The sequence below is a fragment of the Carettochelys insculpta genome, chromosome 3 (genome assembly GCF_033958435.1).
Source record: "Carettochelys insculpta isolate YL-2023 chromosome 3, ASM3395843v1, whole genome shotgun sequence".
Classification (NCBI taxonomy): Eukaryota; Metazoa; Chordata; order Testudines; family Carettochelyidae; genus Carettochelys; species Carettochelys insculpta.
This window is the reverse complement of record NC_134139.1, coordinates 140,521,897-140,535,363: the sequence shown is the minus strand read 5'-3', so window position 1 is coordinate 140,535,363 and position 13,467 is coordinate 140,521,897. Positions and strand designations below refer to the sequence as shown.

Below are 13,467 nucleotides of genomic sequence, written 5' to 3'. Positions count from 1 at the left end.
TGACTCACCAGAGACGCCACCATTCCCCCCATGGCAGGGATCGCCACAGCCGTGGGGTTCCTGGCCACAGCTTGGAGAACTGTCGCTGCCATGTCCCCCTACACGCCCTGGGGCTCAGACCACCGCACCTGAGGGGTCCCTGGCCGTAGCTCAGAGAGCCACTGCTGCCGTGTCCCCACACCCTGTGGCTGAGATCCACAGCACTGATCCCAGCCATGGCCCTTGTGGCTGCGGTGGTCCCAGTCGTGCAGAGGGGGGTGGGAGGGTGCAAACACGACAGCAGTGGCTCAGAGTCAGGGGAGCTGCAATGCTCTGCCATGAGCGTGAGCAGCTGGGAGCCTCAGAAGCTCCCACGCTCTGCCCTGAGCACAGGCAGCTCATAGCCAGAGAAGCAAACGCTCAGAGTAAACCCTCAGATATAAAGGACTTTTGGTTTTAACAGAAGCCCTCCCCCAGAGTAATCCATTAGAGCGAGGGTTTACTGTATGATCAGAGGAATAGACAAGGAAGATCAGTGTAATGGATAATAAAGAACATTTAAAATGCAGTTAGAATGGTCTGAAGAGAGGCAATGTGGGTATCAGGAAAGAAGGAAGTTGCAGAAGCAAGAGCAAGTCTTTAATGCAACAGTGAGTAACTGATGCCGCAGTACTCAACATCCTTGTTGAAATAAAAGCTAAACTGATCCAGACCCCCAGCCCTCTCCCCACTAGATGGTTGAGCATATCACTGACTATACTCTCAAATCTATATGGTGAGGGTGACATTCCTGCTCAAGCAAGTTGGTCTGATTGATGACAGATACTAGTACCAACTATTCACTGTCACAACAGAACCTGCAGTTCCTGGATGCTCTATTTTGAAAGTTTTTCTTATTATCTTGCATGTATTGCACGTTGTCTCTGGAATGAAGCTGAACTTTCCATATTGCCTGCATGCCAAGGCACTGAGATACTGACCTTCTTGCCTCCAGCTGCACTCTCAAAACTGTTAGCAAGTGGAATCAATGACCCCCTGTGCATCCCAGCAGTGTTTAGGTAATAAATCTCTAAGCAACAGTCTTTTGTTCATTTTTAGTATGCCAAGTCCTTACCTCAAACACTACTCTACTGAATCAATCCTTTAGAATGGACAAGTAGAGAGGGTGAAACTTAGGACACTTCAAATTGTTCATTCAACCACATTATCTCAAGAGTTGTCACATCTGAAAGCATGACTTTATTTAAAAGTCTTATTTAAGAGTACCCAAGGAAGCCAAATACCAAAAGACCACAGTCTACTTTCTTTAGGGATTTTCATTAAATGAATTTCTGGTCAAAAAGGGTGATCAGCACATCCTGAAAATTTTTCCACAGATCTCTAGCCATGTAAGATATCAAATATGCGCGCACAACCTATTGGTAAGTACTTTGCAAATACATACCCTAATGTTTTCCATCAGCAAAAAATCCTAGAAAGTACCAACAGGTAATTGGGTCCATACCAGTCTAGACACTGTGCACAGAGCATCTTTTAAACAATATCTGAAAGATTTTTCTCAGTGCTAGGTAAAACACAAGCTTTTTCTTGACCCCCCCCGCCCCAGAAATGGAAATTCATATGAACCTTCTATTGCGATTTTAGGTCTTTTTGGCTGGATATGCCTGGAAATCTAAATGGCAAGGCACGGAAGAGAATAAAGGGTTGTTGTTTAAGAGAGACTGCTGTGAAGGAGAAATCTTTTCACCAACAGATTTACTACCTGCTTCTAATAGCTATATTTATTAATCAGTCCTACTATGACACATAAAGGCAATGATTCCAAAGAACCATTTCACCATTGAGGTAAAATAGCAATTTACAGTTTTCCTTCACTGGAACTGGAATCTCAAATTGATTCAGTTACGCAGCTCTGAGGGTGTTCAGCAGATCTCTTGCCTTGATATGAAAAGTGAAGATCCACTGGTCAACTTCCCTAATTCTCCAATTAGACATCTGAAAACAGACAATGGTCCTGAAAAATCTCATGTTCATTTTACTTCTGTATTACAGGTTGAACCTCTCTAGTTTGGCACCCTTGGGATCTGACCAGAGGTGAATGAGAGAATTTGCCAGACACAAGAGGTCAATATTGTCAAGCACATTACCAACACTTCCACTGCTCACCGGGCTCTTAGAAGACATTTGGGGTAAATTACAGCTAAACAACAGCACAGAACACTGAGAGCCAAGACTGGTGGCTGTAAACAAACTTTATGGGACCATGGGAAACTTGGCCACACCTATGATAAGTGGTCACCCAGTTAACTAAAATTACACTGGATTATGGATGTTGCCAAATAAGAAAGTTCCAGACTAGAGAGGTTCAACCTGTAGAAAGAAATCATTTGGCGAGACAGTCTGTTGGGCTGCAGTGAGAAATATACAGATGGTAGTACCACTCCTATCATTTTCTCGTAAATTTTATATGTAATAAGATAACAGCCTATAAGCCTGGTGTGCAAACAAAATCTTCACGGACTTAAAAGTTCATAAAGGGAAAACAAACTTTGGGCAAAGAAACAAGACAAGGTATGCAATCACAATGGTACAAACATACTACTGGCCCTGAAGAAATAAGTTAATAACTATAATCCTGATATAAATGTTGCTTATTTACAACTGACAATCCTACAAAACATTATTCAAATTAGAGGAAAGGAAATCCTCTTTCCTACAGAGCTATGATTTTTATATTAGAGATTGTTGGAGATGTTAAAAATAAGACTTACTTCTTGGCAAGTGCTCTTCTTTCCTCTGGTGTGTAGTCTAGGGATCCTATGGCTCCCTCTCCTTTGGTTGGCATAAAACCAATAATGGCTAGTAAAGCTGTTCTTACTGAAATTGGGGAGAGAATCAAAAAAAAAAAATCAGACCAAGTTTTTCCCAGAAGTGTTACTGAACTGGAGTCTAGACTTTGAAAAGAAGAAAAAAAATAGTGAGTTTTGCCTGTAAGATTCCATTCTTTCTGAAGAAAATTTCTTGTAATCACACCCAAATCAACAATCATGTCCTCTCACAAGACTGAGGAAGGGTACTATTGAAGGTGAGTGAGAGTCCAGGTTCCACCTTCCATTATGCTGTAGTTGCTCAAATTGAAGGGAGACAACCTTCTTACTGCACAGTTGCAGACAGCCAAGCCAAAGCAGAATTAAATATCTCTGCTTGCACTAGTCTCTCCTGGCAACTTAGCAGAGAAATCATACTATCCTCAGAACTCAGGGCATCCTAGAGTCAGTGGTAGCCACAGACCTAGCATCCACAAAAAAAAAAAAATAATAAAAATGGGAGGGACACATGACTTACGATCATGAGATATACAAGGCCCAAAGTTTAGTTCTAGATAACTATGGCAGAAACTATGAATAACCCATGTTGTGTATTCTACTTTAGGATGACATACTTTCAACCTGAGTGATTAATTTACACTAAGGTGACCCCCACAAACTCAGTGTTTGTTTTTCTTATTTTGATTAAAAATTGAGATGAATATGGACATCCATGTGGGTGCCAAAATGGAACTGGGGAAAAGCTTTGGAGTTTTCAGATCCTAAAGGCCAGCTCTTGCTAACCTGAATAAAAAGTGCTAATGAATACTTAAAACAGGAGAGGAAGCACTCACAGCACCAGCCAAGGTTCCGACTTAGGCTTTACTTTACCCACTGAGAAACACAATTAGTTGGCATTCAGCACATACTGGATTTTTTTATAGTCCTGTGATCAGTAAACAGCATAAGAAAATACTGATTCCACTATCAATTCATAGAAGATTTCTTTACAAAGGAACTTCAAATGAGCTTAACAGAAATGCATTAATCTAAAAAATTAGTTACCCAATTATCCAGGGGAAATTATAACATTAAAACAGTGTGCCTCATCCCTCCATTCTACTTATTTCTCTTTAAGGGTCAGAAGCTGACATCCTGCTATTTCCAGTGTCTCCTTGAAGTCAGGGGAGTAAGTAGAAGCAATTCATCTGTATATCATCAGAGCCCATTATCAAGCAATGTGCTGAAATAATATGCTCAGGAGCACAGTAAAAACAGACAAGATAATGAATATTTTCACAGAGAATAATTCTGAGAAGTAGTTTTGTTGGTATCTGTCAACGTTTTGCTGAAGAAAAATTCCATTGAATATAATACTCACTACTCCATGAAGGCTGCCATGTTTCCGGGTGATGTCCTGAGATGCTTAAACAAATTTTCTTTCCTACTTCAAACCTGCCATTGGCCTACAAGGAAAGGAATCACGGGGGACAGAAAAAAAAAAAAAAAGATATTCTTCAACCCAGATATTCCTTGTTACACTAGCTTCCACCAAAAAAAATTAAGCTGTAAAAACCTTTTCAAATAAATCTGTACACGAACATCATGTAACAAGTTCACAAATGACAATAATATAGAGCTAGATTAGAGTTGCTGAAATATTTTTCCTCCTCTTTTGATGGTCAAACCACTAAGTTAACTTCACTCTTGATGGCGGATTTTCCATAATGTATATAATCCTACATAAATAGTCTTCAAATTTCATTTACTCCCATGTGCCGATGCAGTAAGGTCTCAGTACATGAATCCAGAGTACGTGACCCTGCTCTTACACAGCTGACCTCGACTCACAGTGCATACAGTAAACCCTCAAGACATGTGCATTCGACATACACGTATCTCACATCAGTACAATGGGAGGGGGCCTGTACTCAAGCCCCAGACAGCTGCAGAGGTGCAGGGGGGAGGTGATCCCCCTGTCAAAGGGGAACAGAGCCAGCGGTAGCCAGCTCTTCCCGAGTGCCACCACGGGCGGGGGTGGTCTAGCCTCCACTGCACACCCAGGCTCCAGCCACTGTCAGGCGCCCTGGCCCCTCTATCCCCATGGCCCCAGCCCCAACCTCCATCACCAGCTTAACCCCCTTGCACCCCTCCCACACCCCAAACCACCCCCCAACCCCACAATTCATGTTAAATTGGGGGCTATCTTGGGGGATTACTGTATACAAGTGGATAAACAAAACAAAAAGCCACTATTCTGTGGTTTTCTTTAAGGTTATGTCTACCCACGCCCCTAAACTTAAAATTAGATGTCCAACAGCTCAGTGGTTTGAGCATTAGCCTGCTAAACCCAGCGTTGTGAGCTCAATCCTTGAGGGGATCTGAGGCAAATAGATTAAAAAAAAACAAAGGGATGGTGCTTGGTCCTGCCAAAAGAGCAGGGGACTGGACAGGATGACTTCCTGAGGTCCCTTCTAGCTCTATGAGTTGTGTATCTCCATATATTAAACAAAGTGTATATCTTATTTTGAGTTTATTTCCAAATAGGCTATTTTGGCATTTGGTGCTGTCTAAACGGCAACAAATGTCAAAATAATGTGCTATTTCAAGGCATCCCTTACTCTTCCTGTAACAAGGTATACAGGGATGCCGAGATAGCATGCCCATTATTTCAAAAACGCGGCAGTATCCCGAAATAGCTCTGCCACGTAGACATAGCCTAAGTGACCTCTCTCATATTGCTATAAATTAATTGTTTAAGACTTTTGAAGTTACTCTAATCGAAATGACCATATAAAAATTATGACTGACAAATACTCTTACTGTTAAAAGAATGATGCTTGGGGGTTTCATGGGATACTCTGGTGGTAATACTATTCGTCCATGATAAATTCCTCCGTCAAAATCTGAATCTGGAGGGCCTCTCACAGTAAAATGCCATTCAAAAAGATTATCCTAAAAACCAAAAAAACAAGAGCATGCACATCAGACCAAGCAGGATAAAAACAGATAATCTTTACCTCTTTAAAACAAACAGACTGTAGCTCTGTAGAACAGCAAAAAAATCAAAATTAAAATTGAGAAGAAAGCTAAAGGAGGATAACTACTACAAGAAAGTGCAGAATTTCAGAGCTAGAAATAAGGGACAATATATATTTCCTTTGAAAGTGTTATTACTTAACTACTTCGTTATAATTTCTATTTCTACATGGTTCTTGAAGTCCATTTTTGACTAGTCTGAACATCACAAACATCAGGCTTACAATAAGCACAAAATTTACATATACAGTAAGCAGCACAAGTATGCCTGTTATTATCATACCAGCATCAAGGGAGTCTTATTCCCAACACCTCATGGGTATGGATAAGATTTTGTCAACGTGATGTTATGCACCATTCACAGCTCAGTCACAGTTCACACTATGATCATGGCAACAAAAAAACTGTACAATTACAATTGAGTGTGAACAAATGTGCATATACATTGCACTAATGTAGCTTCTGCTGACGGTCTATATGAGCACTGAGTTTGCAGCAATATGAAATAGGACTCTACAGTTTGTTAATGTCCTTTAATTTACTCCTCTTTGAAATGGAAGTAGACCAAGCTGTTAGTATGCACCAGCACAGTGCACATGGACAGTCTATATGCAGCAGGTTAAAGCAGAGTCACACCACAGCGTATCACAAACTGAACGTTCGCATAGAAAATAGTGAGGAGAACAAGAAGTCCTGTTAGTCTATAGGGTACCACAGGACTTCTTGCTGTTCTCAAAGACACAGACTAACACGGCTATCTCTCTGGTAGAAAATAGCAATATATTTTTCTCTTCATTACAAAGTAAGCTATTTTGGAATTTCATTCTCTCTGTACAATATTTTTTTCTAAACAATCATAATGGAAGAATACTTAACTTTATAACAGCAAAGTAACTTTGCCATCTTTTTGTGTGAATTTCCATTTATATGTGGCTGAGAATTTGGAACAATAAATTATTTATTAGGAGAGCATCACTTTTGATAGAACTTCTGTTACCTCCAACTACATTACTAAAAGTGGGAAACAGTTGTCTAGAAAGAAGTACTGCAGCAAAGGATCTAGGGGTCATAGTGGCACTGATGAAAACAACATGATTCTGGGATGCATTAACAGGAGCACTGTAAGCAAGACAGAAGTAATTCTTCCAATCTACTCTGCGCTGGGCCTCAGGTGGAACTCTTTTTGAACACCTTCCGCCAAACCCCATCCCTATCCCCACAATGTGATTGGCTGAAGGGTCTGTGTCCAGTTCTGAGCACCACATTTCAGGAAAACATATGGACAAATTTGAGAAAATCCAGAGAAGAACAATAAAAATGATTAAAGGTCTAGAAAACATGACCTGTGAGGGATGATTGAAAGAATTACATTTGTTTAGTCCGGAGAAAAGAAGATATAAGGGACATAACAGCTTTCCATGCCTAAAAGTTTGTTAAAAGGAAGAGGGAGAAAAAGTGTTCTTCATTACCTCTGATAGTAGGACAAGAAGCAATGGGCTTAAATTACAGCAAGGGAGGTTTACACTGGGCATTTGCAAAAACTTCCTGTCAGGGCAGCTAAGCACTGGAATAAATTGCCTAGGGAGATTGTGAAATTTTTGTCATTGGAGCTTTGTAGGAGCAAGTTAGACAAAATACCTGTCAGGGATGGTCAAGATGACAGTTGTTACTGACAGGAGTGCCGGGGCTGGAAACTGATAACCTTGCAAGGTTCCTCCCAGTTCTATGAGTCTATTAATCCTTCAATCCAGAGGCTTTAAGTAAGTGGCAGGCAACCTGCAAACTGTTTGGCCATCACAGGTTGCCCTCCACAGCTCTCACATATATAGATTTGCAGAGTTTAACCTCTAACACATTAACTACTATTACAATCACTTCCCTTCATAAAAGAAAAACTACAGTACATTCAACATGATAAAGATGTGCTATGAACCAAATATTCCATCTGATTGTGGCAGGGGTTGGTGGGATGCCAGGACTTTTCCCTTTTTCAATTAAAAACATACAAAGCTGTGGTTACCTTGCAAGGCAGTCAATGAAAGCTTGGTTTATAACTAAAAGTCACAACAAATTCATTTACTTTTAAAGTATTTTCCTCCGCAAATCAGCAACAAGATTAACCAAACGCACAATCCATGTCAGATGTACTGCCTTTAAAAACAAAAGTTTCATCTCTCTGTCCCAAACTTTCACAATGTAGGTGGCATTATCTGTAACAAATGAGGTCACACAATCAAACTGCAATATGAATTTCTCAATAGTTTCCCTTATTGCTTAGCTCAGTGTGTTAAATAAAGTGCTTCCAAAACCTTATAACTCAGTAGAAATACTTCCAGCTTGTTTTGTTCACCAGAAGCTGAAGTAGCTCCGTTGTCACTGCTTGTTGGGCCCAAGAAGGTGAGAATTTTGATTCCATATCTGTCTTCAGCCTCAACAGTTTCATCTGCAACCATGCTGATACATTCAAACGCATGCAACTCTTCCTTTAATTCTTGACTGTATGAAGTATTGTTGTAGCAATGTTAATCACAGGATATTAGAGAGAGAAAGGGAGAGCAGTAGTACCTTTCACTGGACCATCTTTGCTCATTTCTCTCACTAACAGTCAAACTATTTTTATTGGATTAGTTTCTGTAGGTGAGAGAGATGAGAGAATTTAGTCCAATAGAAGACATTACCTCAGCCATCTTGCCTCTACAATCCTTGAATGTGATAATTAAAATGCTTGGGTAAGTTAAACTGATCTGATCTGCACTGGGTATAACTCCAATATGTGTTCCAGTTTGCATCCTAAAAATCCTCTGTGTTTTGAACTGTTAAGGGTAAGAGAGAGGCAGATAAAGCTTCTGTTAATCTGAAAGCATCATAGCTTCTGTAAAGCTGCTCTTCAATCCTAGTATACTAGCTGCTTTTGGCATTTCAGGATTTCTGTTTTCCTCTATTTGTCACACCTCGTTAGCATTTATGTGCTGCATTTTCCAGATGCTTGTCGCAACTAGTGTTTGTGGTAAAAATTAACATGTATGCTACACTAGATATAAAATACCTTTCCTCTGTTTTCATTAAATGTGTTCACAAATTAGAACTCAATTTTGCAAATTTTACCCATATTTTGTTGCTGTTGTCATCTGTTATTTACTTTTAATCAAGAGTTTGCATATTCCAACTATTTTAAAACTCCTTTAACTTCCTCTGTCCCCTCAAAATATCATACTCATTTCCTATTAAGATGTTCTTGCTGTTTTCACAAGTAAGTTGAAATCAAGAGAAAAATTCACAGGTTCTGGTGTAGCAGTGACCATCACTGTGACAAAAAAGAGTGCTAGGATCACATCTCAATGTTTGCCCATTTACTTGCCCACTCTTGAAAAGACAGAAAAATTCTACCAATATTTATTCAGGTTCTTCTTCCTACTGGTCTCTTTCCGAGACAGAGAAAGAGAGTCTGTCTTAAGTAATCAGCACATTCATACAAACTGCCAGTAAATAACATTCTGAAATATACAGTTTACCCCTCAGCTTAATTTAAAAACACTCAAATTAAAATAAAACAGAAATAAGTGAAAAAATAAAACTTGGTATTTTACCAAAACTCATTATTCAAGAGAAAAAACAGCAAATAAAAACAAAAGCGAACCAATGACAATAATCTGTAGTTTACAGTTCCCAAAAACATGTTTTAAGTGCTCCGAGTATGCTAAAAGCACTAAGCTTTTCTGCAAAATTTCCACCAAATGATGGAGTCCCAGTATTTGAGGTTTCTGTTTTTCAAGACTTCCTTTTGGAAATTTGAGTTACATGTAGAAATCCAAAAACTGGGGGTTTTCAGACCACTCTCTCTCTCTGTATATGCTGTAATAAGTAATCTCTTTGAAATGCTTCCTACTGAACATCATTGTAACATTGTTTCAGACAGCACTATGTTAACGCACACTAGAGAATCTTTAATATGTACCAGAAAGGCCTACATGAACAAATTAATGTGCAACACATTAGTGCATTTTAAAAATCACGCCCCTCAAGCCTGCACTACTGCTTCAGGTAGACAAGCCCGTAGATACAAATAATCATTTCTGATGTTCTTCTGGTGTTTACTGGATAAGCACCTTTTTTAATTCTTCTTTTAATATTTTGGATCTTTTCCAATTACAACCTAAAAATGTGAAACTCTACAATATGTAACAGATAAAAGAAGACATTTTGTTTGTTTGCTTAAGTTTCATTCCTGTCAGCACTAGGATTTCACCTTTCCTCATATTTTTGACCGTTTACAAAATTTCCAGGACTGACAATCCAGCAAGGGTAGCATTTGCAGAGGGAGAAATTTAAGGTGAGATCCTGCAACTGCTCTCTTCTGCTTACACAGAGGAACTAGTTACTTTCATGGGCTTCCAGTTATGCACAGGACTGCACACATAATCCAAGTATTGGATCTAGCCTTAAAGATTATGCTAGGGTAACTTCATAACATAATATCAACTTCTTTTTGGATGTATAACCACTTCATATTTAAAGTATGACCTTATGAAATCCCTGGGAAAAGCCATCTTACAACTATCTAACATGGCTACTTAGAAATAAGATGAACTTGTATGTATTTTTAACTGATGAGTCAAGTCCATGACCTGCCATTAGATTTTAAAACTACTGTTAATTTTCAAGAAGGAAAAAAATAAACATCTGACCATTTTAATAAGGTCTATTAATCTCCAAAACCAAAATTAAGTATTATGTATGGACTTAAAGCAATGTAACCATGCAGAACAGTGATATTACGTATTATACAGCAGAGAGAATCTAACAACTACAGTGAAAATATATACAGAAACTAACCTCCAAGGGCTGTGCATGGTAATGATCTGTAGGATCTTTCAGTTCAGCTGCTTCCTTCATTAAACGTTTGACAGCTGAAAAAAAGAAATTTGGAACATCAATATGAAAAGCTCCCTTAAAAACTAAAAAAGTTTAAAATACATAGCAAGTTTTGTTTGCACTCTCCTGAAGGAGTCACATCACCTGGCAAAGTAGATGGTACAATACACCATGTATCTCTCACATGACTTCATCCTCCAAGACGCACGTGATCAATTACTCAGATAGGGTACAGATTTAATGAGCCATAAGAACAAAGTTTAAAAAAAAAAATGTAATTGTTTCACAGCTTCCCAAATAATGTATCTGTACATTAAGAGTAAATTGTACATGATTAATTCATCTCTTACATTAAAACTGAGAGCGGGGACTCAAAATATAATATTTATTAGGATTTCTCAATTACTTTCAACAAGTAATCTACAAATGAACAAGGCATATCTGTCATTACAGATTAACACAAGAAGAATCTCTTTGCATTTCAGTGATTGTTGACCAAAAGTTGTTCACAATACCTCTTAAGTCAATGTTACTTATGCCACACAGGGATTTGGAAAAAAAAAAAAAAAATCAACCCCTTGAGCTATGAAAATCACACCAATTTAAAGTACTGTCTTCAACGGGTTATGTTGATGGGAGACATTCTCCTGCCAACATATCTTCTGCCCCTTGCTGAAAATGCGGTAATTATGTCCATGGGAGAGCACTCTTCCAGCAACATAGCACATCTTTACTAAATATGTGACGTTGCACAGCTGCACCGATGCAGCTGTGCTGGTGTAGCACAGTAGTGAAGACAAGCCTTAAAAAACTTCATACTCTGACCACTAACTACCAGGAGGTTACATAACTGTATAAACAAAATCACGATAAGGTTTTTATGAGGGGACTCAATGCTGGAAAGCACATGGACACACACACACATACACTTCGCCACTTGAAAACATACACAGAGGGTGCTCAAAACATTTACCCCACATGTAGTACCATATTTGTGCTACTATTCCCACACTAAGGTCTCAGTTCAGGAAAGATTTAAGCACATGTTTAACTTAAGGTACATGAACAGTCACACAGAAGACAATGTTTTATTTATATTCTATTTATATGCTTAAGCATTTTCTGTACCGAGGCTCAATGCCATTCCTCACTAATGCCACACTGCAATTTAAAAGAATGGAACAGGTGGCTGTCGCATTATTTATAAAAAACTGTAAATCAAGGTTCTACATATTTTCAGATGTAACTTAGAAACCATCAAAGAGGAAAAATAGTTGAATAAATTCTACCAGTATTCATCTAAATCCATCCAAAAAACACTTGGCGACCTGTCATGCTGGTCAAATACCACCAAAGTATCAAATGAAATTATTCTGCATGTAAGGAATAGGCTAGCAGGAGCTCAACACTGCTGAAGGATTTGGGAAATGTGTCCTTTAGAGATCATTTGCATGAAAATGTAAAGGTGTGCATATGTAATGCCTTGCAAACAAAGCCTGATGGGAGAAGGTGAAGCAATGACGTTTCGTCTATTGTAAACAACATAATGTAAACAACAATTTATGCTATCTCCCAGTGTAAGAATTGTGGAGTATCACCAAGGCTTGAAGTTGTCGTGCAGTCATCATCACTGTGTAATGTACGGATCGCACAGGGCTCTGCGCATCTGAGCGCTGTGAGGAGGCAGGAGGTAGGGATTACTAGTTAAACCAGCATGCTAGGAGCCTTAGGCCCAACCGAACCTTGGCTATATAGCCATAACACTGATTTGACTAATCCTTCCCCACTGTTTAAAGACAGAACGAAAAGCTGGATGCTGGAGTCAGCATTCTTTTTTGTGTGAGACTCCACCCTGGTGGATACTGAGATTGAGAGATGAAATCACAGAGTGGCAGCTGAAGCCACTGAGAGCTGAAATCACGTTGTTTTGCCTCAAGCCAAACCCACAAAGCAGCAGACAGGTGGCCAGCAGGGTGGCTGTCAGGAACAACCGGTAGGCAGCTGGTAGGAGAAACGTCAGGTGGCCAACAGGGCAGCTGGCAGGAGCAAGCAGAATGCAGGACCAGCACGAAGGTGTCATTGCCTCGGTTTCTATGAGGTAATGCATCAGAGTGATGTGTCAGGGCCTGCACAAACTGGACAGAGCTGTAAGTGAGGCATTTGAAGAGGGGTATGGAAAAAGTTTGGATATGCGAATGGGACCCTTACAGTGTTGAAATGGTGAGCCTGAGACACAAAGGACACTCCTCAATCCATTTGTGCTGGGACAGTTGCTTGAGGGTAGGTTATGAACTCTGGGTATGATATTTTTCCCAAGCTAATCTCATGTGATTTCTCTGCCTCTTTCATTAAAGGTTTTTTTTTCCCTACACTCAGATTCTGCGCTTGCAAGTGTGGAAGCATTGCCTCTTCAAGGCACTTATATGTGTGTGACTTTCTCAGGGTAGTGGGAGGAGTCTGAGCCAGTTCTATGTAAGATGGATGAAAAGAAACCCCTAAATATTGAACCCGGCCCTGGTTGCTGCTGACTGCTTCTGGCAGAAGGGTTACATACAAATGCCAGCTATGTTCACTGAAAAATATAACTCCCAAGTGCTATTTGACCAGTCCTATTTTCTATGACTCGCTTGCTTCTTTTGTGTGGACAGGGTCTCTCTCAGTTTTCTTGATGTTATGAGGGATGGGGTGGCTTTGCATGCTACTCTAAGCTTTCTGTAGACTTCAGCTTTAAATCTGTTTGCATAGTGAATAGCACTAGGGGTCTGACACT

General features: G+C 39.6%; 1 protein-coding gene across 1 annotated transcript in view; it reads right to left on the bottom strand.

The window, feature by feature from the left end:
• The window catches only part of UBE2J1 (ubiquitin conjugating enzyme E2 J1), a 48,016-nt gene that overhangs the window by 25,985 nt on the left and 8,564 nt on the right, over positions 1–13,467 (bottom strand). Inside the window, exons 2-5 of the mRNA XM_074988847.1 lie at positions 10,659–10,732; positions 5,610–5,741; positions 4,168–4,252; positions 2,751–2,856 (exon numbers count right to left, since the gene is read on the bottom strand). Coding sequence (XP_074844948.1) covers positions 2,751–2,856; positions 4,168–4,252; positions 5,610–5,741; positions 10,659–10,732 — 397 coding nt within the window. The remainder of the gene's footprint in view (positions 1–2,750; positions 2,857–4,167; positions 4,253–5,609; positions 5,742–10,658; positions 10,733–13,467) is intronic.